General features: G+C 43.8%; 1 protein-coding gene across 1 annotated transcript in view; it reads right to left on the bottom strand.

The window, feature by feature from the left end:
* Positions 1–25722, bottom strand: part of LOC107190131 (zinc finger protein 395) — a 94136-nt gene extending 68414 nt beyond the window's left edge. The window contains exon 1 of the mRNA XM_015578884.1: positions 25195–25722. Within this exon, the coding sequence (XP_015434370.1) occupies positions 25195–25584 (390 nt within the window). The 5' untranslated portion in view covers positions 25585–25722. The remainder of the gene's footprint in view (positions 1–25194) is intronic.
* Between the last annotated feature and the right edge of the window lie 579 nt (positions 25723–26301).

Raw genomic sequence — 26301 nt, 5'->3', positions numbered from 1 at the left:
GCACTGTGTCCGGGGCCAGAATTCGTTACTCTGCGGCGAAACCGCACACATATATATATAAATGAAAGTGAACGGTCGAAAGTAATGACAATTATGCACCAGTTGGTTTTGAAACGGACGATCCGAAGAATGGGGGGAGCCTCGGAATTGGTCGTGAGCTGAGAATAAAGAGTGTATACTCGTCGTGCGGAAAAAGAAATTACCATTTGTTTGATTTAAATTAATATTTCTGTGAACACTGAAACATATCGCAGATGAAGTGTCACACAAGTCGAAACTGCACGGAAATGCTGTTTCTTTTGCCGACGATATACAGGGTGTCCCAAAAAGATGGGACAATCCGCGACATGCATATTCCTCATGCAAATACAAATCTAAAAGTCCTTTACCGTTTTGTAATCTGAAGCTCTGTTTTCGAGATATTAGCAGTTAAACGAACTCCAATCAGCTGAGCGGTGGATCAGACGTACGTACAGACACAGACTAGAGGTGTGGCCCACCGCTCAGCTGATTGGAATTCGTTTAACTGTTAATATCTCGAAAACAGAGCTTCGGATTACAAAACGGTAAAGGACTTTTCGATTTGTATCTGCACGAGAAATATGCATGTTGCTGAATGTACCATCTTTTGGGACACCCTGTATACAAGGTATTCGAGACGTCATTCTCGAAAGTGATCAATTATTGCCGCGCAGTTAATCGGGCTCGGAAAACGTGGCAAGTTTATTGGCTGTATTATGTTACGTAACACGTTGAAAACTTCGTCGTTCCCGAAAGATGTTGTTGCGTTAATAAATACCAAAAAAAGGACGGAATTGCTGGCCTGTTGACGCAGTAATTCCAAACTGTTACATCACAAGAGGGTCGGTCTGTTACGTCAGCTCGATGACTTCCGTGAAACGCACAGGTGACCCATGCTCGCCGGTGCATAGATTTACCCGGCGATTCATGGAAGAAGAGTGGACTTAATAACATAACGCGAATCGCAACGTACAGATAAACCCATAAATTTCGAACGCGAATTCTCCTCGATGCCTCGAGTGACGTGCGTTTAAAAAGTCTTTCCGTCGATATGGCACACTTTATGAACACTTTGCATAATCAGTTCCATGATTGATCCAGCAACTCATAACCCTTAAGGTCTGGTTTCACCGAAGACAAAAATTCCAAAATTTCGCAGGGACCAGATTTCAAAGGTTATTCGGGGTGCTGGAGAAATTATGCGACTCACCCTGTATAACACAGGCGTGAAACGTTCGATCCATCGCGAAACACAGGGTTTCGAAATCAGGGCGGGATTGCACAAACACACACGGTGTATGGCAATACCAAGGACATGTCGAACGCCGTGGAATTCGCAATCGACTGATTCGTTCGGTGGACTCGGAACGTCCTCCGTGGACACCTGCGAGTGTCGAGGAATACGACTGTTACCATTTTTTCTATCCCCCCTCTCTCCCTCCCACAAACCTCCCATTTATGTATCACCTCTGTCTCATTAGACATTTCGGTGTTAAGGTTGATCACGAAGGAATGCGACGAGCGTGAGCTGCGAAAACGTGATCCGAGTCACGACACACCGAGGCTTTTCCGGGTTTGGCTATATCGCCGCCGCTGTTGCTACCGGTGGCGGCCTGCAGCCTACGGCCTCGTCATGAAACAGGAAAGGAAGGCCGCATTCCATCAAACAATGATAACTGTAAAACCCCGCAGCTCTGGACTAACCGAGGCGATACACACCTCCTCTCGGTTGGACCATTCGGGCCCCCCGTTCATGGGAGAGAGACCTTACGGACAAGGTGTTCACGCGCACGTGGCTGAACCATTAAGGGGCTATGATAGTGTGACGGTTTCAGAAAATCGGATTTTTCTTTTTTGCAATTTGCAACAATTTTTTGAGGAAGAGGAAGATGTATTATACGACTTAAAAACTAATTGACCGATTTAGTTCAAACTTGGCATATCGGTTCATATATATATTTACTAAATAATATTTTAAAAGTATGCCACATTATCCCTGTCTGGCTCCCGTGGTAGCGCGTAGCCAATGTTACCGCAGGAGCTCAGTCGGCAGACTCGCGCTCTGATTGGTCGGGGTTTTCCGTTGATATCTCGTTAACAAAACCTCGGAGAAGTTTTTCGTTAAGGAAAAAATTATTTCAAATCACTCCAAGAATCACGTTTAAGGACTTACACATATTTTGGAACGCCTTGTGTATCATATCTCCCCCTGTTAAATTGTCAGATGCAAGCGGATCATCGTTCAGCGAATCCAGGGAACGGAGTCCAACTGATTTCCAGGCACGAGGAATTCTTCAAGTAGCGAATACACACACATACACCTGGCGATAAGCTCTCTCTTTATCAAAGGACACACGGAACGCGTGACTAAGCTCGAAGGCTTATTCGAGAGATCGGTACGAAACGGAAGATAAGCGGCGAGTCCTCGAGCCAGCTCCTTGCAAAACACACAGCTGTGAGGCAGTTGATGTTTGGTCAACAGGTGTGAGTCAGAGAATAATTCGAACGGTCCCTGTTTTCGCAAGATCCGGGAACACGGCGACTGATATAATTTATCCGTGACGTCAATACAGTCGTGAACTGGGGGCCCCAACCAGCCGAGGGAAGTTCCACGGAGATGTTGGGAAAGGTTCTATGGGCTCTCTGACGTCTGGCCCGTAATGCCGTCAATTTTCGTAAATTACAACTCCGGCCGCCAGACAATACACACGCACACACACACCACGTACAGTGAGAGTCAAAACTAAGCGTACATCTTACAAAAGGTGAGGTTCGTGGTAATACTTTTGTAGCATCCTACTATTGATCATGGTAGTAATACAGTTCGATATGATTTTTTTAACGCTTTTGGAATAAATAGGCAGCCAACATAGGAAAGAAATTCGTAGCTATAACCACAGAATTTGGTAAGTATCGTTAAACATGGTGAATGTACTATTATGGTTTGCTGCAGCAATGTTTTAACTATTTGCAAATATTTTAAAGTCAAATTCAACTGCAAGCATTGGCTTTTTTAGTGAGGGATCGTAATCCAAAATATGTACCTATATAACAAAGATGATGAAAAATTGTTTGCTGGAAAACACTTTCAACCAGTCAGGTCCTACCTGCACAGTCACCAGATCTCAATATAATAGAACAACTATGCGAAATGTTAGATTCTAAAGTGAGAGAAATAAATATGAATGAATCCCATACTTTCAAAGTGTATACTCATTTTTAACTCCCACTGGATATACCCCTCGATCTCGATTGGTTGTAAATCCGGCCGTGGCGAGTCCGTAAGCGCTCGACCTTTAGGGTATAACCGAGGATCTATGGGATCTGAGTTGCATCGTACAAGCAGAGATCATCGGTTGTAGCAAAACGCTGGGAGAACAGGTGTGTTACGTCACACTAGGAAAACGCTTGGGATGTATTTCTGCGCGTTAAAGTGGTTTCCGCAAATTATGAATAATTATGAATTTAGTTGAAAATTTAAGAAAAGATTCTTAAAAGCTTCACCTTTCGATTGCTACTAAAAAGCATCGCAAGGTCAACGATAAAATTATTGGAAAAGAAACGTTACAAAAATTTCTTTTTAACACGAGCCTTATGGAACTGTAGTTAATAGTAAACTATTAATAATTTCTTATTTAGCTACAAAAAATGATATATTTATCAAAATATAGGTGGTTATAGATTTTTTTACGGAGATTATAATGGCACGAAAAAAAAAACTAAAAATTAAGATCAAAGAAGTATGCAAACTTAGGTTTCAATGCGTTTGGTGGTATTTTCCGGAAGACAATCAGGAACAAAAATTTTTGTTTTTTTTCCACTTGTTTGTACATTTCTTAGTTATTAGTTCTTTTATTTACTTCATTTTTAATTTAACCTTTTCAACATTCAAAGATTACACACTTAGAGATAATTTAATAGTAGAGATATAGTTTACCCAAAAGGGGCGTTGAATAGAAAAAACTTTGAAAAGGGGATGGTGAGCCGAACAAATTTGGAAAGGCATATGGTCTGAACTTTAGACACTAGATCGTCTTAGGAACACACGGTGTTTACCTTTTTAACATTAAGGGGCAGTTTATGGAAATTGTCCAGATACCAGGGGCCACGCTCGCAGCAACGATAGAAATTAATTCAGCCGGGTTCTCAATTACACCGAAAGCGATTTTCGACCTTTGGTCAACCGGTGATTCAGTTCATCCTTCGACACGTGCGTACCCTTGTATCCAATGACAGCTCCTTTTTCACGAGATAACGCACACGCTCGGTTTTGGTGCCGTTGTATGCATCAAACACGGGTTGCGTCGCATTCCGTTCTACCCATTTATAGCGAATCGAAGCACACGGCCCCGTAGCGAAACGGCCAGATTTCCTTGAGAACAAAGGATATTGTGCGCGCGCACGCGTGCTGTTCTATAAGTCATTGGAACTGTATTTTTTTTCTTCTTTTCTTACGAGGAACGATAAGTTGATAAAGTGACAACGGAAAACCTGACGAGTGCATAAAAACGTATTCTGAAACGATGAGATACATTTTGTTATAGAGGAAAGTTGTCTGTATACTCAATTGAGGACAATAAAGGGGTGCCAGCTAAATTTTTACCAACTTCAAGTAAATTAGAAAAAACAGTCTAGAAAATTATTACTTTCATTTAAAATGAAAAAAAGAACAATAATTGAAAACCACATATTTTCACACAATAAGCTACTAATTATTAAGTTGAAAAATTTTTGTTTCTAGTTCTGGTGAAGTTTTCAAATTTGGAACTGCACTCCTTTTGCGCAAAGTTCTCAATTCTGTTTTTACACGAACTTTTTGTACACGATTTTGATTTAACGCGGATTAGAAAAGAAAATTTAATCCTCTTCTCACACGATCTGTTTTGATGTAACATGATCGATCTAACTTCTAAGAAAGAAATTTTTGATAAAAAGTACTTTATATAATACATTTTTATATACTCGTTCAATGTTTATAAAATAAAACGTGCAAACATGTAAAAATGATAAAATTCTAACTTGAAATTTTATATAGTTTATTGCCTTATTTTTCCTGATTTTTTAGGTCTAGAACTTTTATTTCTCCATATACATATACAATATATTTTTTTACACGAATTTTCTTTTGCAGAAAATTTTTTAAGACACGTAGGATATACTTTGCACTCTATCGGAACATTAAAGAAGAAAAAGAAAAACATCGAGAAATTGGAAATTAATGGCAAATTTAAAAATCGCTAAATCAAAATGCAAATACAATTTTCGAAACAAGAGAAGGTGTATTAGTAGACACGGATCCATAAATAATTACGATTAAGCGTTGTGATATTTAATGTTTGCAAGTAATAAACGCTGCGTATAACCAAGCTCTACCGACTATTTTATTGGTCGTATATAGTAAAGGGGGAAAGATAAATTCTCACCGATGAACTAAGAGACACTAGAAAGAAAGAGTGAGGGAGAGAGAAAGATAGAGAAGGGGCGAGGGAGAATCAATTATTGCATAAGCAAGGACGTTCACGCGTATGAATATCGCTCGTCTTAAGCTTTTCCTCTTCAGATAAGATGTGCAATAAAAGCCAGGAGGATTTAATTTATGAAACGACAACGAATCACGAACTATCCAGGTGCTGTGTCAGTTACTATTTTAACAGGTGTTCCGCGGTTCTTCTAGATCTGTAAATTAGTCGTACGAAGAATCGATCGAGTGATGTACTGTTTAGACATCGACAAAACGCGACAAACTGATTATTTTCTACGCCCTTTTTGTTACAAGAAACGCAGTAATGCCTCGATAGTTTGTCACGAGTCACCCACGTTTAAATGTTCATATATCTTTCCTATTTTCCTGTATATCTTGAAAACTATAGCGGACATTAAAAAAACATTCATAACAAAAATTCAATATCTCCTTAGACTCCATAAAACTGCGTAATAAAATTGTTAACAAATCACTTGTTTAAACAAATAAATAAATAAACAAACAAATTCGTAACAATTTAATTACACAATTTTATAAACCATGACAACCCGTTAAATTTTCATTCCAACAATTTTTCGGTATCTACTATAGTTCCCGAGATATACAGGCAAATAAGAAAAGACACGTTAACCTCTGAGGGGTGTGGTTTCACCCTGGATAACCTCGAAAAACGCAAAAATTGCCCTTCCATCGAGATCCCCCACAAAACCTACAATGTTAAAAAAAAAAAAATCAGACTTTTCTAGGTATCAAAGTTCCCTAGTCTGCTAAGTCCTACGAATCATCGATGATGCCCTCGATACATAGCGTCCATTTCGCCGCGAATCATCGCTAGGGTCTTATCTAAAGAGGGCACACGGAATCACGCTCATCTGGCTCGTATCTATCCGGCCGGGCTGAGAATTTCTTTGTTCCGTGCGGATCTATTCTCCAGCCCCCTTCCTACCGATCCATCGTCATCGACCGTGTTGGCCGGTTGCCGATGGCTAATGGCGCAACCGGCCCGTAATCGCGTTTTCCACGTGCGGGCTGCACCTGAACGTGAGTAACTGAGCGTCCCCGCTGGGGTGTGTGTGGGGGGGGGAGAACCGGGCATATAGGAATCTAGGAACGACCGATCCCTCCAATCGCGGGAAAGGACAAATGCCGCGGTGTGCCGAAGGAGCGCAACGGAACGGGCCCTCGTTGCATCAGGGATTCTTGAAGAGAGAGAGAGAAAGAGATAGGGGGGGGGGTTCTTTCACGGTGATCGAAGCTTGCTGCGGTGACCCACGATCCTGATCCATGCAGGGTATCGATCCGTTGAAACGGATGAGAATCACGGACCCCGCTGATCGATCTGTTGAACAGGACATCATAAGGGGCCTGACTGGGTGATCGGATGATCGAAATGTGCGGAAGTGTTCGAACTCCTGACGGGATGTTCGAACGGGTTCGAACGGTTCAACTGTTTCAAATGTTTCGAGCAACTGTTTCAAGCGTTTCCAAACTCACTGTTTAAGGGACACATTCTAAAAATTTCGTACATAGTTTATACAAAGAAATCCATGATATGGAATTGGGACAGAATTTTATCGCATCGTTTGCAAATATTCCCTCGACCCCCGGTTGCAAAATCGATTGCTTTCCGTTTCATCACTGGAAAGTTACAGGCCGCATCGAGAACGGAAAAATTTTCCGTCCAGAAAACACACCTGGCAGCTTTTTTTCCGAACTTACGTATCCTGACGTGATTCCAGCGAATCGATGCAAAACAAGGAAAGACGATTTTGCGCGTTCGATTCGAGCGTTACCGTTGAATCCGACGGATATTCGCTCGAAACTTATCTTTCCACGACACGATCGACGATCAATCACGAAAGATCGGGACAATATTCGTTGGGAAGCACTATCAAGGCAGAATTGGGCAGAATTTTATTCGAATAATACATCGTGACAAGCAGCAGTATATAAGGGTGTGTTTCTGAGGTTTAAGGGAGGATTCTCGTGTAACAGATCCAAAAAAAAAAAATTCTTTTTTACGTAAATGAAAGGTACAACATGTCAAAACTATACTTCCAAAATTTAAAACTTGAATCCCAAAAAAAAGAATTTACAGCCTGCTCAATGTATCAATTTCGAGATACTGAACCTTTAATTTTTATTTATAAAATTTGTTTTAGCGACATAAAGCTAAATTTTGCGTTATCCAAACTCCAGAAATACGAAGTCTAGAACGACGACGAGAATCGTTCCATTGACACTTCGTAGATCATCAAAGGACAACAGCCCGTCAAGCGGACTTTTATTGGGTGACTAGCCCTCAGTTAGTCATGAACCAATAGAGCACTATCTCAGTATCTCCTATTTCGCCTCTGTTTTCCAAAACAAATTACTCATCACCACGTCTCACAGTGGTATAGAACGCCGATTTATGAGTTCAAAAACTTAATTTAGGTGTGAAAATGGGAATTCTCAAAACCATACTTGGCAAGTATTTAATGTTTATATTTATTAAAAAAATACAAAATAAGTAATATTTTTTAATAATAATTGTTTTAAAAACAAAATAAAAAATTATTTTTCTTCTGGCTAAACATGCTTGGTTGAAGTAAAAAAGAATGTATTAATAAATATAAACATTAAATACATGCTTACCAAGTTTGGGTTTCAAATTCCCATTTTTACACTCAAATTAAGCTTCTGAACTCCTAAATCGGCGTACTGTACTACTGTATTGAAAATAAAGTTCCGAAATAAATTATTTCAAATAGTTATTTCTTATTTCCACTTCAAATAAAATTTGCCCCGGTCTGTCTAAGATTATATCTCGCCGCTAAATACTGTAATAAACCATATAAGATCTCCGAAGACCAGATCTAATTCGCAACTTCGTCTGTAACAATTCAACTCCGTAGTACAGTAATATCTCGATGAATGCGAAGCAGTCGGGTTCGCTTCGGAGTATTCGTGGCTAAGCGGAAAGATTTTCAAATATATTTCTTGTATTGTCATCGATATATTATTGTCATGCCGAGTTTCCAACACTCGAACGAAAATCTTCGATCGAGAAGATCGGAGGAACGTCTCTCGACGCCTAGAATCGTAGAATTGATATCAATTGTTCGACAACTGGAGATTGCAACGGGGTCTTGCGAACGGCCTCGTTTGTTCGAAATCAATTATTATCGAGCAATAGTGTTCACAGCATAGTGGGGAGGGGGTGGAAGATCGCGATGCAAAGTTCATCCAGATAATTGCTGTTTGTTCCGAGATCAAGGAAACGTTAGATTATTCTGTCGGTGATTTACTGCATTCGAAACACGACGGAGATAGGGGAGACACGTTTTCTCTGCGTACACGTACATTACACACCAGTCATCCAGGATGGAGACTTCGTCATCGGGATTAGTCAAACGTCCACGGTGTGGACGGTACGTCGTCCAGGTCATTGACGACTGCGGAGTAAGCGTATCACCGGGGGTTCTGACATCGCGGGAATTCAGGACTATGCCCTCGCCGCCCCCCCACCCACAGGTCAAATTTAGTCATGTAGAAATTTTTAGTCAGCGATAATACGCTCACTACACGCCACGTTCGGATTATTTCACGACAAAGACCTTATCCCCTCTCTTTATCTTTTACTTTCGTGGCATTCGTTGACTCTCACTCTGGTGTCGAACGAAGCATCGGAGACGTTTCGTTGACGAGGCAAAAAATGTTATAAGAGCGAATAATTTATTTTTCCAAGCAACCGCAATTTTCCACATTTTTCCAAGCAAAATCTGGAGTATTGGAAATATTGGTGGAAATTGGAAATGAACACCAACTTTGGAAATTATTCTGAAGTATTGTAGTTGAATATGGGAGTACCGATATGCAGATATGAACACTTTTCAATATTGTAATTTGAAGATTTGAATTTGAACGTTTGATTCGTTTGAACATTTGAGTTGTCTGATTCGTTTGAACCTTTGAATTATTTTAACGTTTGATTCATTTGAACGTTTGAACATTTGAATCATTTTAGCGTTTGAGTCGTTTGAACGTTTGATCATTCGAATCGTTTGAACGCTTTCGAAACGATGGTCTTGTCATTTACGCAGCACCGAATTGCGAAACACTGCACGTTTGTTGTTCTTCCTTGTTTTTTCTTCTTTTTCATTTTTTTCCACAAAGTATTTCCCACAATCGTTATTGGAATTTATCGTTTATCGAGACCAGTTTTATCGATCCCGTACCTACGCTACAGGTATTGTAAATTACACGTATAATATACATATTCTCCTCGTTTCTATTGTATTACGTGATCGTCGGAGCAAGGTTTAATCAGCTTCCGGATAATAAAGTTGTCAACAACAACGCGACCAAACTTCCCCCCCCCCTTTCTTCCTCCCACCACGCCCGTGTCGTGTATTCGTTTCCATAGGTAAACACCGCGATCCGCCGACCATTGCGCGTTAATCGGATACGGATCGACGAATCAATGAAAACAATTTACTCGCCTCGTCGTTGTTTACAGCATCAGACGTGCATGGAAGATGTCTATCTAATTGATAACGGCTCTGGATGCCTTCATCGGGGCATCGTGACTCGCAAAAAAAGAAGAACAAACGCCAAGCGGAGTCTACATAACACATTCCAACAACGACCGACGCAGAACAACGAAACAATAACATTTCCCTCCCCGTCAACGAACTAAAACGAATAATCTACAGGGTAGATCGCGAAACGTGATCAGCTTCGATTATTCTACTGCTAGCTATTCGATCGAAAATTTTGTTGTATGCTTAACTATTATTGTAGTTGTTTCTTAACCGTTTACGCGAGTGTATTGAAGCCGACGAACACAGCATTTTGAATATCGTTTTAATTAAGCTGAATAATATTTTCTTAATGTTCCTTTGATTCAGAAGAAAGAAAAATTATTCGTTATGATGCTTGTCGAAAGATGGGCGTAAAGAAATTACAAGATTATCTATAAAAAAAAACTGCAGGTGACCTTGAAAACTCTGGAACAAAAAGGCTTGAATCGCGCTGTACCAACCAAACTAATTTTCGATCGAACCAGCTAGCAGTAGAATGATCTAAGCTGATCACGTTTCGTAGTCCACCCTGTATATGAAGATCACGCAACGACCCAAGGAAAAAGAAAGGAAAATCACAACAACAAAAAAACACAAGTGGAATCTAATTAAAAATTACGTTTCCATTCGGTCGTTAGCCCCAGAGAAGAAAACAGCAAATTAGATCCATGGATCTGAAGTGGAATCAGGAAAACGAAAGTTCCAATAAAAATTTATAAGTCCACAATATTAGGGAAAGAGAAAATAAAACGGCGTCGCGTTCGACAGACTGTTTGCCCTGGTTTGTAGATAAGATCTTTACGAAAGAGGGCCTTGACGGGATCGATTTGGATCGAGACGAACCGTACGAAAACAATGATCCGCGGTATCGGAGTTGTCGGTCGGCTGGTGAGGGAAACGAGCGAGCAAAGACGCGGCGGCGACGCGGTGTTTGTGCCCCGGCTGCGACGCCGGTAATTTTCTGGGTCCGATAAAAGGAGGCGCGGGAACTGCGCAGAATGGATAAAAATACGTGCCTGAAAGCTCGAAAATAAACGCCGGTTCCCCGCGACTCGTTCCGCGTACTCCTCCGTCCGGTTTTTGCATCCGTGTCGCGACGAATGCAACGATACCGTCCGTGTATGCCATCATTATCTCGCGACGATAAGGAGAACGGGATTAACGGATTGATCGCCCCCTCGTCGCGGTGAATATTATTGGAAAACAATTTTTTCGGGAAAATTTGAAATTAAGTTTGCAAACAGTAGAATTCTGTGGAAAGTGGAATTCCCTGAAGAGTGGAATTCGTGGAAGAGTGGAATTCGCTGAAGAGTGGAATTCGCTGAAGAGTGGAAATCCCCGAAAATTAGAATTCCGTGAAAAGTAGGTTTCCAAAAACTGGAGTTCAAAAAACTGAATTTCCAAACATTTATTTCTTCTTTTTCAACGTTATTCTGATTTATAAATCGACGTATGATACAAATATATAAACTACGATTTACGATTACAAATTTCGAGGAAGAGCATGAAGTTAATGTCTAAATCCGGAGTCCACGAGCCGATGTGTATTCAATCGAGATTACACGGTCGGGAATTATCAGTGAATTAAGACATGCATTCTAGTGATTCTCGAATACCACCTGTCTCAACGGCGATTCTCTCTCAAGGTCGATTGAATCGAGTTGTCTTCCACCTGAATTACAATTTATAAACTAGACGGTTGATATTCCAAATTAAACGGGAATCCATTAAAGGTGCTGTCTTAAGAACAGAAAGTATATTTAACTTCTATTCGCTAAATGAATTAATTCAGAGCATGAAATTTACCGTATCTTTCCAAATTCATACAAGTGGAATTTCATGCAGATCCACAATTTTCGATAGGAATATCTAAAACTTAAAACGTGACAGAATTTTAAATTTTTCACCAGAAGCTTTTCTAAATTAATAATATTAATACATGAATACAACGAAATTTTATTGAAACCTACTTTTGTTTGTATTTTCCATGTTAAAAGGAGCTATAAACGCATAAACATTGTTCTGTGTACAATCCACAGCAAACAGTCCACAACAATGTTTAACATACTAGAAATCTCAACAAGTAACATTAACTTTCAATTAATCCCCATACCCGTAAAATGCTCTGAAAAACATACACACACAATAAGCATTCGTATCAACATCTGCAGTCTACTGAAGTTCCAATCCAATGATACAAAGTCCCGTTAACAATCCAATCGCTTGGTGTGCCAACAATCTAATATAATCGATTAAAGAACATTCTCCAGAGCGATGTATCACTCGGAACAAAGGATAGTCCCACGGCACACGTCCGTCTTATCAGCGGGGGAAAAATATTTTTCCTTCTAATCGACGCAACACGTTCGGATATCGCTTCTGCCCGAGTGACGACTCGAGCAGGCAGAAACAACGGGCCAGGAATCGTTCTGCTGACCGGCCGTCCGGCCCTCGATTGTTCCTCCCGGTAGAACCGGACGATCGGTGTCACTGTGTCGAGCTGCCATCGGTGACGTAACTCCTCAACACAACCGTCAACGTACTTCTATTCCCTTCCGCCATCGCTATTCACTGTAATAGACACATGCACAGGCAAACACTCGCGCGACAATGAATAAAGAACGAGCGCGAATTATTAGCAGCTGGCCGATAATGTAGCGGCGTGCGCGCAAAAAACCGGGCCCCAAAGCCAGAGGACAACGAGGCGCTAGTCTCTTATTGTCCTCAAGTTCAGATAGCAGAACCGTAAATGGAGCAATGAATCACCTCGGCAACACGACTTGGCCAAAACGATGGGGTGAATCAGTACTTAGATCGGCGAAAGGATTTGAAGACTCTGAGCATTTGGCCTGTTTAGGTGTCATCGATGAAGAGAACTATAAGTTTAGAGGATGTCGCTAGTTTTAGAACTACAAGCTTAGATGGTGTCTCCAATTGGAGGACTTTGAGTTTAGGGGATATCCCCAATTGGAGGACTTCGAATTTAGAGGATATCCCCAATTGGAGGACTATAAGTTTAAGAGGATGTCGTTGGTTGTAGAGCTACAAGCTTAGATGGTGTCTCCAATTGGAGGACTTCGAGTTTAGGGGATATCCCTAATTGGAGGACTTCGAATTTAGAGGATATCCCCAATTGGAGGACTATAAGTTTAAGAGGATGTCGCTAGTTGTAGAACTACAAGCTTAGATGGTGTCTCCAATTGGAGGACTTTGAGTTTAGGGGATATCCCCAATTGGAGGACTTCGAATTTAGAGGATATCCCCAATTGGAGAACAATAAGTTTAGGGGATGTCGCCAAGTGGGGAAGTACAAGTGAAGAAAAGTGCATTACGCGTTCGGTACTTCAATTTGGGATCGTTCTGGACATTGGTTAGAGAGAATGGACTGTGGGCAATTTCGAGGTCTCGATACGAAAGTTTTAACGGATTTCATTGTACGATTCACAGTTAAGTTCGTGAAGAGGCTAGCTAAACTAGCGGAGTCTCGAACGGGATTGAGTTTGAATGCTTGACCATGGTGGGAAGCAACAATTCGTCTTTGGGTCTTGTAGACTGTTCGTCCAGGATTGGTCATCTCAAGTGAAACTGCTACTTTTCGGAGATCTAAGGGAAGCTTCATAGTCTACAGTATTTTCGGGATTCATGATAATACCTCGAAAAGTGTTCACGAATTTTTTTCCTCACCACCTCGGCTGCACTTTTAACGAAACGGTGTCTTAACACTGTCCAACGCTGCGCTTATCGTATCCATAACACCTAACAAATCCTCTGGTGGAGACAACACCAATCCATCCCATTGCGTTGCACGAAATGGACAGTAATCAACTGGGACAGAACCGAGGAAGAAAGGAATGCGGCATACTTTTCCGCCGGATTTCGTGCAACTCTCTTTTCAACGTTTTTTATCGTGAACACAGCTTAAACTCGGTTGTCCACGATGAAAAAAATCGAGAATTCAAATTAAGACTCTCGTTCGTTACCAAAAAGGCTATATGTCCTCGAATATCCGTCTTCTGAACATCACGAATTTACGATTCGTCGTAAAGTCTGCGACGGCCTCGAAATTAAACGGACATGGGTCGGTGGGAAGAAGACGCTCACCACCGTCCACGGATTTTCCAAATTGCTCCCCGTAATAGCGTGCGGAACCGAGGGGAAAACCCCTCGGCATGGATCGTTACCGCGGTCAATTACGAAGTCGTTCGTGATTTCGGTGCGCGATACACGCTGGTTTCTTCGTACGGTTTTCGACGATGGACGCCATTGCAGCCACGGGCTGCACACGGATTACCGTTATCGGCCGTTGCGTGACCTGATTTTTGGTACCACGGCTCGCCGTTGCGGGAGGATCCGCTAAGACCACGAGAGAAACGGAAATTCCAGAGCCGTCGCGGATCGTGGCTATCAGAAATCCTTAATAGAGGAGTCGCCTATGGCGTAACGGGTCTCCTAAATCATTCCCCCCTCATCGATTTCTTTATAAGTTTTTTGTTTTCAATTAAGCTCCTCAAACCTTTAGGGGTTTATTTAGCTTCACAAGTATAGAGTTATATTTCGCAACTAAATGTGTAGATTACAATCTTTGGATTTCGCTGTGAACATATCTATGTTCTTTTAAAGTCATTCCACGCGGAATCGAACACTTTTTGGAGTAACATTTCCGATTTTGTTGATACTTGGATATGTTGTAGTCTTTAATAATACATCCCGAAAACGTATCTCGAAGGATTTTTGGAAATTTTTAAAATTCTTGATTCTACAGCTGTTTGAAATGTAGTGTCAATATTTTTTTAATAAATCGTATCTGTTGAATTAACAAAGTCATCAAAATAAGCTTTGTGGGTGCTTACAGTGGAGATATAAAAGTACCTAATAAAAATGATTTCAGATAAAAAAAATATATTTTTCATTGGTTTATTTTACAATTGTTTTAAAGAAATGCAATGTTATAATACTGGGGCACTGTTTAAAAATTTCATAAAACCGAGTATATAGTACTATTTGTCCTCTGTATGGACAAATTTTGAAAAATATGTAGACTTCAAAATTTACCACATGAAAATTAATTGAAGGTAACGCTGCGTCGTATTACACCGACTCGACCAAGAATAAAAGTTACATTTCTTCAAAAAGTGTCCGATTTCGCGTGGAATGCCCAATAATAATTATGAAGAAAGATAGGGAAATTGTACCTACAACTGAACGACTGTTGAAATAATTAACAATTCCAGAATACTCCAAAATAATCCTGCGAAATTCTCGATGACTGGACTTAAAACTTCGAGTGACGAACGACCCTGGAGGGGATAATTGGGTGTCCAGTCTCCGACGAATTGTCCCGTATATGCGATTCTCGTTTCAGACAGCGTTTCACGAATTTACACACGATGATCGTGACACACTTGATAAATTTAAGGCTATCCCCTCCCCCCTTGGTTCTTCGTTTTCAACCTCGTAAAATTTCAACAACAGCCACGGCCGTGACGTCTTGCCCCCGCGCGCGCGCACTGTAATGACGCACAATGCGTAGGAAGAACCCGATGACAGAGACCGAAGGAATTCTCGAGGTAAGCAGCCAACGTTATTAACGTCACCGATTTCGACGAAACGGCCCGTTTTCGAGCGGAACCGAGCGGAAATAACAGGGTCGACCGCGACACCGATCCGATCTTGTTGTACAGGGAAGTTCTACGAACTCGTAACGGTATACCGATTTGTCGAACGTGTCGCGAAGGACAAGGTGGATCTTAGGACCCAAGGGGGACATTGAACTGGGTTCCTCTCTGATCCGAATTCACATGGGAACATCGATACATCGAAAATTCCGACGTTTTTTTTTCTAAACACCGCAGGTTTGTAGGGGACCTTGATAGATGCATCGAGCAATTTTTCGTTTTTGCTCCTAAAAACACGCCTTAATTATTATGTTACAATGTGCTCAGATGTTTTCATACAAGATTTCCACTACGTTAAGAGGACAAAAAGGATCGGTGGAAATGTCAAGAAGTCTTCGAGCACTCATCGAAGATTTACTGTCCTTACTCGTCCGAGGAAACGCCACGGGGGCGCAACGGACGCTCGACTTCTGCAACGCGTACACACACATACCGCGTGTATACATACATATATGCCGGCACGCGTAAGAGGAGCCGGCTCGATCCAGTTCGCGGCGTTATCGAAAGGCGAGAGTGTCAACGTTCACCCGCGCGAAAGTGAAAATCTGGGGCTGCGCGCGAGAGGCGGTGGTGGCCGGGATCCCACTACGGTTCTCCGCCCGATTGTCGAGCGACGCGGCCGGGGAAAAGGCCGACCCGCTCCGGTATCTAGGCTGCGACCCGGTTCCGCGGTATCATTTGGGTCATATTCTATGTGTGTTTCCCCGCCGGGTCCAGTGAAACCGCGCGCGCGCGCCGGGTGAACCGCAGTCGAAACCGGACAGAGGGCATCCCTGTCGCCCGGCGAATCCTGGCGCGTTTAAGGGGTCTTGCTACTGTGAAGCTTTGGAGAATTGTCATATTTTGGGAATTTTTTTTTAAGTGAACGAACTGTCCAACATACATGACGCGTTGTCTATTTATTATTACACACACACACACACATAACATTTTAATGAATTGAGATTTTTCAAATACATTTCATGAAAACATTGGACATTACTTTCTTGCATCGTACTATTTTCCACTTTTTGACGCGCTATTATCAGTGGTTCTCAACTGCTTTTATTTCGACATTGGAAAAACATTTTACTTGCACTATAATTTTATAAATATCTATAGAAATAGTAATCTAGATACTATACATACTCTACTATGCATATTGTAAATAGGCAAAAAATAATCATTTTAATTTGTGAAACTTATGGATGCTTTCATGTTATCTATATGGATCCATACATGTATGGATACTTTCAACGCAATACTAAGTAAATATCGATACTTGTTTCCCATACAAATTACGAGTACAAGTGTCGATACCTTGACGGTATTCATTTATCCCTATGTCTGTATGTGTATGTGCGCCCTACGAGTGAACTGGCCCGCGCGCGCCTATTGCCGCCCTGTCGTCGCGGGCTATACATATACAAACGCTCCGGTCTCATTATATCACAGGCGACGTTGCGTAAAATGTACGCTGGCAACACACTCCTCTCCGCCGTTACGGAGTACGTGGCCGCCTTTCGCCCCTCTCCTGGCCCCTTTTTAAGCCCAACGCCCCCCCCCCTCCCCGACCCCTGCGCGTTAACCTCCTACGACACTCTGCCTCCTTGTTCCCGTCGCTGTACTACACACGCGCCTTAACCAGCCACCGTGGCGTGAAATCGAACATACTCACACACATACACCTCTAGGCTTCTAGTGCTACGCAGCGAAAGTTTGTTTTCATTTTTATTTTTTAATCTTGAACCCCTGACCCATAACGGTTCACTCATGATTCCGTGATCCTTCATCCCTCGAAGGATGTCACGAGATGTAATCTTGTCGTTTCAAGGGGGAGGGAGGTGGGGAGGTAGATTATCTAGGTAGGGAGAAGGAAATGGTATGTTAATGGTCTGCAGATTGTTCGTCCCACGTGTTACGAAACGTTCGAGACCCACGCGAGTAGATAGACGCAGGATTCTATGAGAGTTCGGTGGGGTCTGACAGTGGGCAACTGGAACACCGATTTGTATCGTTGGCATATACTAAACGAAATTGCGGGATGATGTTCAGAGGGTGTCGATGATTCATCTTGGAGACAGTATATATAAGCACTTGTTTATAATACAGTAAATCGTCGATGAGTGTTCTAATTGTCCATGGCACCGGACAAGGTCCCCAGGTATAACGCTCACTTTTTAATAAGGTTTAACACCCTGACAGAGCTTGGAATTCTGAAGTCAATGAGATTTGTTTCAGTCGCTTTTGGCCATTCGTTTATGAAATATTTAATGTTCAGTCCCGAGAAGCCTCCGAACACTCATCGATGATTTACTGTAGTAATGCAAGTTCTGAAAAACGTTAACTTTAATAGCTGCTTCCAATACAAAGGCACACGGGTAAAACTGTTGCCGATGAAGTGACGAATATCAACAATTTGCCAATAGCCCCTCCCCCGCTCGCAAAAAAAATATTCAAATTGCCCCTCGGTGCGGCGTACGCCTCACGTTGGGAATCACTGAATGTAGAGTGAACACTGGTTTACTCTCGTAACTAACGTCAGTGAGGACAAGACTATGCAGTGGAAACAGAAGTAGACCGACCAAAAACGATCACACACCCAAGAAACTGTTCAGATCCATCCGTCTATTAATTGCGTTTTCCGCCGGTGTGGCAAACAGCCGAGGTAATACATGCCTAGAAGCCTGTCCCTCGTGGGTGTAATTTATTCATCCGTCTCTCGTTAAATCATCGCAGAGTCTCTCGGTATCCGATATGGTACTACGCGTCCGAGGTCTCTGTCGACACCTACTGCAGGTTTTCTTTTCCCCGGTGCACCGGCGGGTGCCGTGTAAAATCGTTTAATCGATGGTGCACAAGGCCATCTATCCCGTTCCACATAGTCGAAAGCCGGCCGGCCGGCCAGCCAGCTCCGCGTTGGAAAGTCATAGAGCAGCGAGATAGGGAAAGGGGGGCAACAATGCGGGAAAAGGGTCGAGAGAAGCGAGTGCGCATCCACGCGCTCGAGATCTCTTTCTCTCGTTTTCCCAATCCCCCCTCCCAACCCTCCATCGCACAGTGTTCGTGAGAGCGGCGTAGACGCGCGCGCGCGCGTTCGCTGCGTCCACAGGAACGAACGGCCGCCACGATGCTTTCCTTGTGAATCCCCCGCGTGCGTGGAACGCGCAACACCGACTCTCGTGAATGTGTACACGATCGGGGGGGTACCTTCTCGACCCACTTTTCTGAGAAAGGCCCGACCTCGCTTTTCCCTCGGTGCAGCAGAGATACGCGCCACTTTTCCTTGCGTCCTATGCAACGCGACGGCCTGCTAACGAGAAGGACCCTACACACACTCGGCCCCGTCTTGAATTTTCATAAAATTTTTAACAATACATTCAAGGCCGTTGCCGTGACTCGCGACATTCCACGCTTCAACGGTGGATAGAAGACAGGAGAGTAACGAGATTGAAAGGTTAATATTAATGTACCCCCTGCCGCCCATTTGAACATGTGTCACCGAGTTGTAAGTATTCGTTTGTACTCTGGTAGATTCAAAGGAATGTAAGTTTGAAAAAAGTTTGTAACATATTGGAGTCGACGGTATTCATGTTGAATAGTTCCTATGAAAGTAAGCCGCTGCATATGAACTGATTATAACAATAACAAATAACGTATAATAATAAGTGGAACGAATTGCGATTAAAGTCGAAACATTATTCAGAGTGTAATTGCATAAAGTTGGAAGTGGTCCACTCAGAATTTTATCGAGATCCGAGACTCACCCAGTCCCGTAGGGCTTCCTATGATTTTCGTAGCGCCGGCCGCTCGCCAGGGGCAGCACCATCGAACTCTATGAAGTTGCCTCTAGAACTATAGAGACCTATCATACGGACTCTGTATTCCACGCGTTCCACGCGTCTTCCCTTCAACCCCCCCGGGGAAGTGAATGTCGAATACCATCATCATAGTTATCCATACACACGACCAGGAATCCACGGAAAGTAACCGGATACTGCCACGCGTGTCACTTCTTAACGAGTTTAACTATCGGTCACGGGTGAAGCGATGAGCGTGGTTAGAGTGTTTCCTGCATGGCGGCGGACGATACCATAACTGGCGCCCGCAACACTTTCCTTGTTTAGTGTATTATTGATATAGATTGGTAGAAAGTGATCCGGAGAACTTAACGACGATATACATTCTACCATGTGTTGTTACCTCCGCGGGTACAAGGTTACATTATCGATCATAATTTACGACACGTGCTGCATCGTTACGTCAGTGCGACTCGTTTAACAAGCGATATTGTCGGATGGGAGACGAGAGGCGGGTAAACTTACGCGACCGTTCTTCTTCTTGATCGGCTGATTTCGCAGAGCCAGTGCATTCGGATCGGGAAATCCTTTTTGTTAATTAAAAAATAGCCCACGTTTTTCACGACAGGCATCATTTTCAACGTTACCACACCGTATTATATATATAATATAATCCGTATTCGCATAGATAGTACAAAACGAAACCTTTAGTACGGGGATTAAATTGATCCGACATTCGACATTCGCGTCACCACTCAGAACAGCCAATGTCCCACAGGTGGTTAAATAACGCCAAACCTCCGACAAATGTGTACGCGTGGGCGGCGATTACTTCGCCCGATGGTATTCAAGAACAACGATTCCGGGTAATCATACCGGCACGCGCGTTCTATTTTGCAATTCCATGCCATCACGTCGATGCAGCTTATTAAAAGTCCGTGCGTCTCGTGCGTACTACGCGCCCATTTTCGACCGGAGCCTTGCGCGGGCGATCGCGCGTAATGCATATGTATATATATATATTATGTATATATGTATATGTATTGCACCGGCACAACAGACCTGTTCCAATATCCAAGGTAATTGTACTCAAGCGTGCTAATGATTGCTACACGAGCGCAATCGCAGTAAACCGAACCGAAGAAGGAACAGAGAGAAAAAGAAAAAGAGGAGCCGTTGAGTACGGGCCCAGCGGAGAGAGAAGGCATTGCATTGTAAACTCTATGACCGACTTTACGAACGATCGGCTAGGATGCAGTGCCCCCACCGGCCGGTCGGCGTAACTAACCGCCATGTTGTTTCCAAACCCCAAAATCAAGCTTGTAGCGCACTTCACATAAGGAGAAAGGTGAAGTGATCGTTGCCTTCACAATTATGTCATAACTTTGCCCCCCCCCCTCCTACTCCCGCGATTTTGCAGAAAAAGGAAATTCGACTTACACAACCGGTAACATTGTAATTTACCGGTTTCGAGGTTATGATACGAATGAAACTTATTCCTACTAATTATTATGGAGAGAAAAAGAAACGTTTCAAAAGGAATTTAACGTTAATTGGAATCCCCCGGTATCAGATGTATACGTTCTGTCTCATGAATATTCGATTTTTATTGAATGGGGGTCGATGTCAAGCAAACGCCCATATTCTCTACCGACCTTCCTAATGCAGCAGGGGCACACCATTTATCTGTTACGCTAGAGATTGTAAGTTATCGTTGGAAATTGTGTGGTATACTATATCCCCGTACCTAGAATAAATTCATACATTAAGATAAAAAAAAAGTCTCTAACGAGAGCAGGCATTGTTTCGTTCTGTTGGTTATGTTATTCTGTTGTCGATAAAGACTGCGTGTGCATACACACGCAAAACGGTTGATTGGGAAAATTATGACGATAAACAAACAAACAAAAAAAAAGAATATATTAATTTCCAACGTACTGTTGGCCGCAACGTACGAGACTCGCGTATCCTGTTATTACATCGCTTCCAGTTTCTACTCGCTAGCGGCGAGTAGTACACGCACGCACACACACACACGGTGTGGGATATACGGACGCCACACATCTGGTCCGTGGCTACATACAAGCTAATACTTATGCAGAGTGGCCATCCGTGATCCATCTTGCGTAACCTATTTACCCCGGGCGAAGTGGTACTCGCGCGGCGGGCGAACACACATATGACATAATCCCCCGTGCAACAGAACACGCACTGTAGATTCCGGCCTGTTCGGGATACCTATTTTAAATAGCCCAGTGCCGGTGTCCGAGCATGCGCAGAACTTCAACGCGGCGCGTCGCATGCTGCTGACGGCCGGCCGAGGAGGCGTTACGCAAATGAAAACTACGACACCAGGAAAAACTAACACGGTTTCCCGACGGATAAATGGTACAGGCATCCTCGAAATACACAAAAAAAACCTGTGCGCTTATAAAAAAGGATTCATCGATTTTCAAATACAAAAATCAGCCATTGACATATTACTACAAAACTTTATCACAGAGCCTTCGATTATTAATTTGTACCGTGACGTTCCTTCCGAGTTCGTAACCTCGAACGGGAGGGGGGAGAGAGCGAGGAGGAGGAGAGATAGAGAAAGATTGGCCACCTGCTGCCACACAGAGTGCAAGCAGCAACCAGTGCAATGAATTATACGTTGGATATCATCGTGCTGTCGACAGCTGTTGGATGGACGCGCCCGTGTGCGCGCGCGCTTGCCGGTCTTTCTGAACGAGAAATTAAACATATACAACCGTGTCCCCGGGGCGAACTACTGCTCGTTCTCTCTGTGGTGAAGCGAAAAGGAAAGCGAATCGAAGATAAGGACGTATTTACCGGAAATGCCAGTAGCAGAAAGATAACACGAGGGGGATTGCGCGTGTACGAAGAAACATCCGCGAGACCTACGTCATCAACTTGGAGGGGGGGGGGGAAGCCCAGCACGCGTACACACGAGGGGAAACTTGTTTACATCGCGTGAATACGATGCTTCTTCCTCTTCATACGTATATGTGTACACTTCTATGTGCGTATATATGTACATAGTCAGGGGCTAGTTAGGTTCGGTCGGTCACAGTTGCTGCCGGGATATCTATCTTTGGATTCACTCACGACGCGCGGCCGCGCAGGATCTCTTACTCAATCGTCTCACGCCCGTGCCGGTGACCAGTGTGACACCGTTAAACGCGGCCATTACTTCGAATGCGCCCCGCGCGGGTCGGATATTTCCGTGGTGACCGTAGATAGAGCCCGATGGTGGATCCCACTTAACGGCAAAACACACTCCTATCGTGGAACACATTACCCAGCGTACACAATAAATGTTGTTACCTTTTCGCCCCCCCCCTCCTACAAGTGAAGCTACTGCTCGCGTCAGTGGCTCTCAACTTTCTCCAAACAGTCACGTGACACACACACGCGCCAGTGATCAAGAGAGCAATTGTGATAAAAGGAAAGGACCGTTTGTAAAGTACTCTTGATTTCCTTAACGGTATCGCTTTCGTGAAACACGAAGAAAAAAGGAATTCTGTTCGTAATTCATCGTCGAAAATCCACCCCCAACACGGGTGTCGAATTGCAAAAGGGGAGTCGCCAGGAATGAGTTTTGCATACAAAATTTAGAAACGTTGGCCCCGTGTAACGCGAACTATGTCGACGGCCTAGGCGCGCGTCACCTACACGTGAGCTTGAAAATTACTACACGGCGGCGTGTGTGTCTCCGCGGTATGCACAACAGATAAACACCCTGTCAAGTATTTACCGATTTTACGCCTCGTGACCTTCCGACGTCACTGAAAGTTTCCTCCGTATGACTGCAACTGCATACACATGTGTAAACCGGTACTGACGCGTGACACTGCTTGCGTCAGTGTGTACTGTATCGATGCATTATTTGTGATGGCCTGTCATTAAAGGTTATGGACGAGCACGGAGCAACAGTAAAATTCCAGCAGAACTAAATTCTGTATAGTGATTGAAACGGAAGACGTATTTCCCGACATGTATACACATTGCGCTGACAATGAATACCAAATAGTAGTCTATGAAAAAAAATATAAAGGATCAGGATAATGTCCTGGCACAAACATGGTGCAAATGGCCGCGATCGTTGACTGACCGTAAAAATATCGGAACCGGACACTTCTCTCGGTTTGACCAGATCCGGTTAATTTTTCCTCGACCGAGGCAAGCGAGCAAGCGAACGGCAGCAAAGTTTCCACGAAATGGAACCGTGGTCACGCCTGAGCTACCTAACGGAGGTAGGAAAGATATTGCTCTAATGCGTTCCACGTGGGGTCACCGGTAGCCGGTGCATTGGCCAAGTACCACCCGTACACACTTGGTTTCCACCATAAACCGAGACAGCTCACCAATGTGAACACGCAAAGCCACCGGCTTACGGATAACGCGCTCGCCAGTGCCTCTCATTACGAATCTAACCGCGCCCACATAGCGGTATATCGTGGCGCTGCGTGTATATTTCTTCGCCACGCCTGACAGACCGTACCCCGCCTATCTTTCGCTTTATAGGGTATTTATGCTTTCGGTGTGCTCGCTACAATTTTCCACAAATCGGCAAAACATTCGCAAATGTTAATAAATCCCTAACTGTAACTGGAGAAAGACGTGTCGAAAATCGACAGGTTAGCATCGGCTTGTGTGTGTGTAGCGCGTGTGACTCCAATGTCACAGCACAGATGCACTCACACATACACAGAGCGCGTGCATTTCCTTCTGTTAACCCATTCGTTGACCTGTTGTTCATCCACACGACGAACAATATACCTCTCCCCTTCCTTCCCACAATCATCCCTATCTGTCCTTTTCGCTCTCGAATATTCTCGACGGTTGTGGGATCACCGCCACTGGAGAAAGAGACAGATTCGATTGCCCCCGCCGCTATACGCGTGTGGCATATATGTATACATAGTCATGCCCCACGGTCGTATCCAGATGCAACGTCGCAAGGTAACACGTTTGCCCCTTCCCAACCATCTCTATCCCGACCGAAGCAGAGGGAGCCTATCTCGCTCATGCTGTATGCGCGTGGACGCTCAGCCTGTCATCGCCGGATTCTTTTCGGTCTAGCCCCGTAGATACAGATAGAGCATACAGCCTACACACAAATAAATGAAAAAACTCATCCCTGCTTACTACATGAACACGCGACAAATTCGTTGAGCATGTCATCAATATACTAGTGTTACCGGCGCGAGAACGCGTTTCCCCGCTCTGAAAAGTAGCCATTCGTTCGTCGGTCATGCCGATCAGAGGAACGTACCCTTCTGCGCAGGCGTGCGAGCTGCGTCGGATGCGCGTTTAACCTGCTTGAATGCAACGGACCCGGCGGGCGTACGGATGGATGTGTATATAAAATCGTACTCCTATTCCTGAAACTATTGTCCTTTTTCTTTCGGGAAAGGACTCGTCGACTTGCAAACGAAAAATAAGTTATGCGTCTCCTGTTATTTCCGGCGGTTCGATTATGGCGAACACAATCGAAATATATACCATATCAACAAAAAACTTAAATTAAAGCTGACGTTTCGTATCACCGTTCATAATTTTCTTTACGTTTAAGATTTTTTCACACTAAATTTAGTACCAGTCATTTCGTCCCTATCCCTACGTCATATGGAGAAAGCAAAAAAAAAACTAGACTTCGTACTCACCTCTTGTCCACTCGGTGCTATCACGACATCCACCTCGTCGAGATGTTCACGGTGTTGGGTGACCTCCGCGTGAATTTCCCGGCCGTTGTACGTCAGAAAAACTTTTTGTCCCGGCACGAGACGCGCGCTGGTCACAGAACCGAAACCCGGTCCGATCAGATCGCGATCGGAGTACTCGGTGCTCGGGCTCGGCGGACGACCACCCGGAACGGAATCGAACCGCACCGAGTAACGAGTCTTCGGTGTAATACTGAGTCCCGACTCGGCGGCGGCTGACGCCGGCGTTTTCACAGCGTGTATGACGCCGCTATAGTACTTCCCGTCGTCGCCGGGAGCACAAACTCTGGTGCCGATTATGCTACGTTTCGCCAACCTCTTTCCCGTCGACATTATTCGCGGCTACTGCACGTAAACGATCTCTCGTTGATCACCCCAGCGAAAAATCGATATATATCGTTCGAGAACCTGTCACCACAGCCGGATCTTCACGGAACACCGTGACGTACTGTGTTTTCGTATGTGTCGTCAGCTGAACGGTCTCTTGGGAATCTCATTTGCACTGATTTCTTGTCGCACTGTATATCTTCACCAGTTTTCCACAACGAACAACACACTATTTATATGAAATATCGGTTAAATCACTTCGTCGTTGCGAGGGAGGGAAATCGTACACGCGCGATCCAACAGAGTTCGAATAGTAGCGAGATACGATGACGCCGGATCGATATTGTACTCAATGAAGCGATGGTTCAACATTCGAAAAATACACTCCCGAAAAAACTGTAAAACACCAGACGACACCGCGTGTCGCTTCGATTTTCTTTTTTTAACTACTCAACCCGAACTCTCCACCCGTGGGTGTGTGTATACCATGGGACACACTGGTCGCTTTAGGTCATCGTTCCACCCGATAACACGTCGTATACAATCCAATCGGCAGTTTTACATTAAATCGCGATTGCAGCAATCGGATTCCCCTTAGACCGTGGAAGGACGCGGCGGCCTTCGCGGCCTGAACACAGAACTCAATGTATCAACAAAACGGCGTGCACCGTTGCCTGCGTTTGTCACGCCGTCCGCATGTTCGAGGCACTTCGTGATCGATTC

Source organism: Dufourea novaeangliae, unplaced genomic scaffold (assembly GCF_001272555.1).
Source record: "Dufourea novaeangliae isolate 0120121106 unplaced genomic scaffold, ASM127255v1 scaffold172, whole genome shotgun sequence".
In the NCBI taxonomy this organism is placed as follows: Eukaryota; Metazoa; Arthropoda; class Insecta; order Hymenoptera; family Halictidae; genus Dufourea; species Dufourea novaeangliae.
The sequence above is the reverse complement of the archived record's forward strand: the minus strand, read 5'-3'. Positions and strand labels throughout refer to the sequence as shown.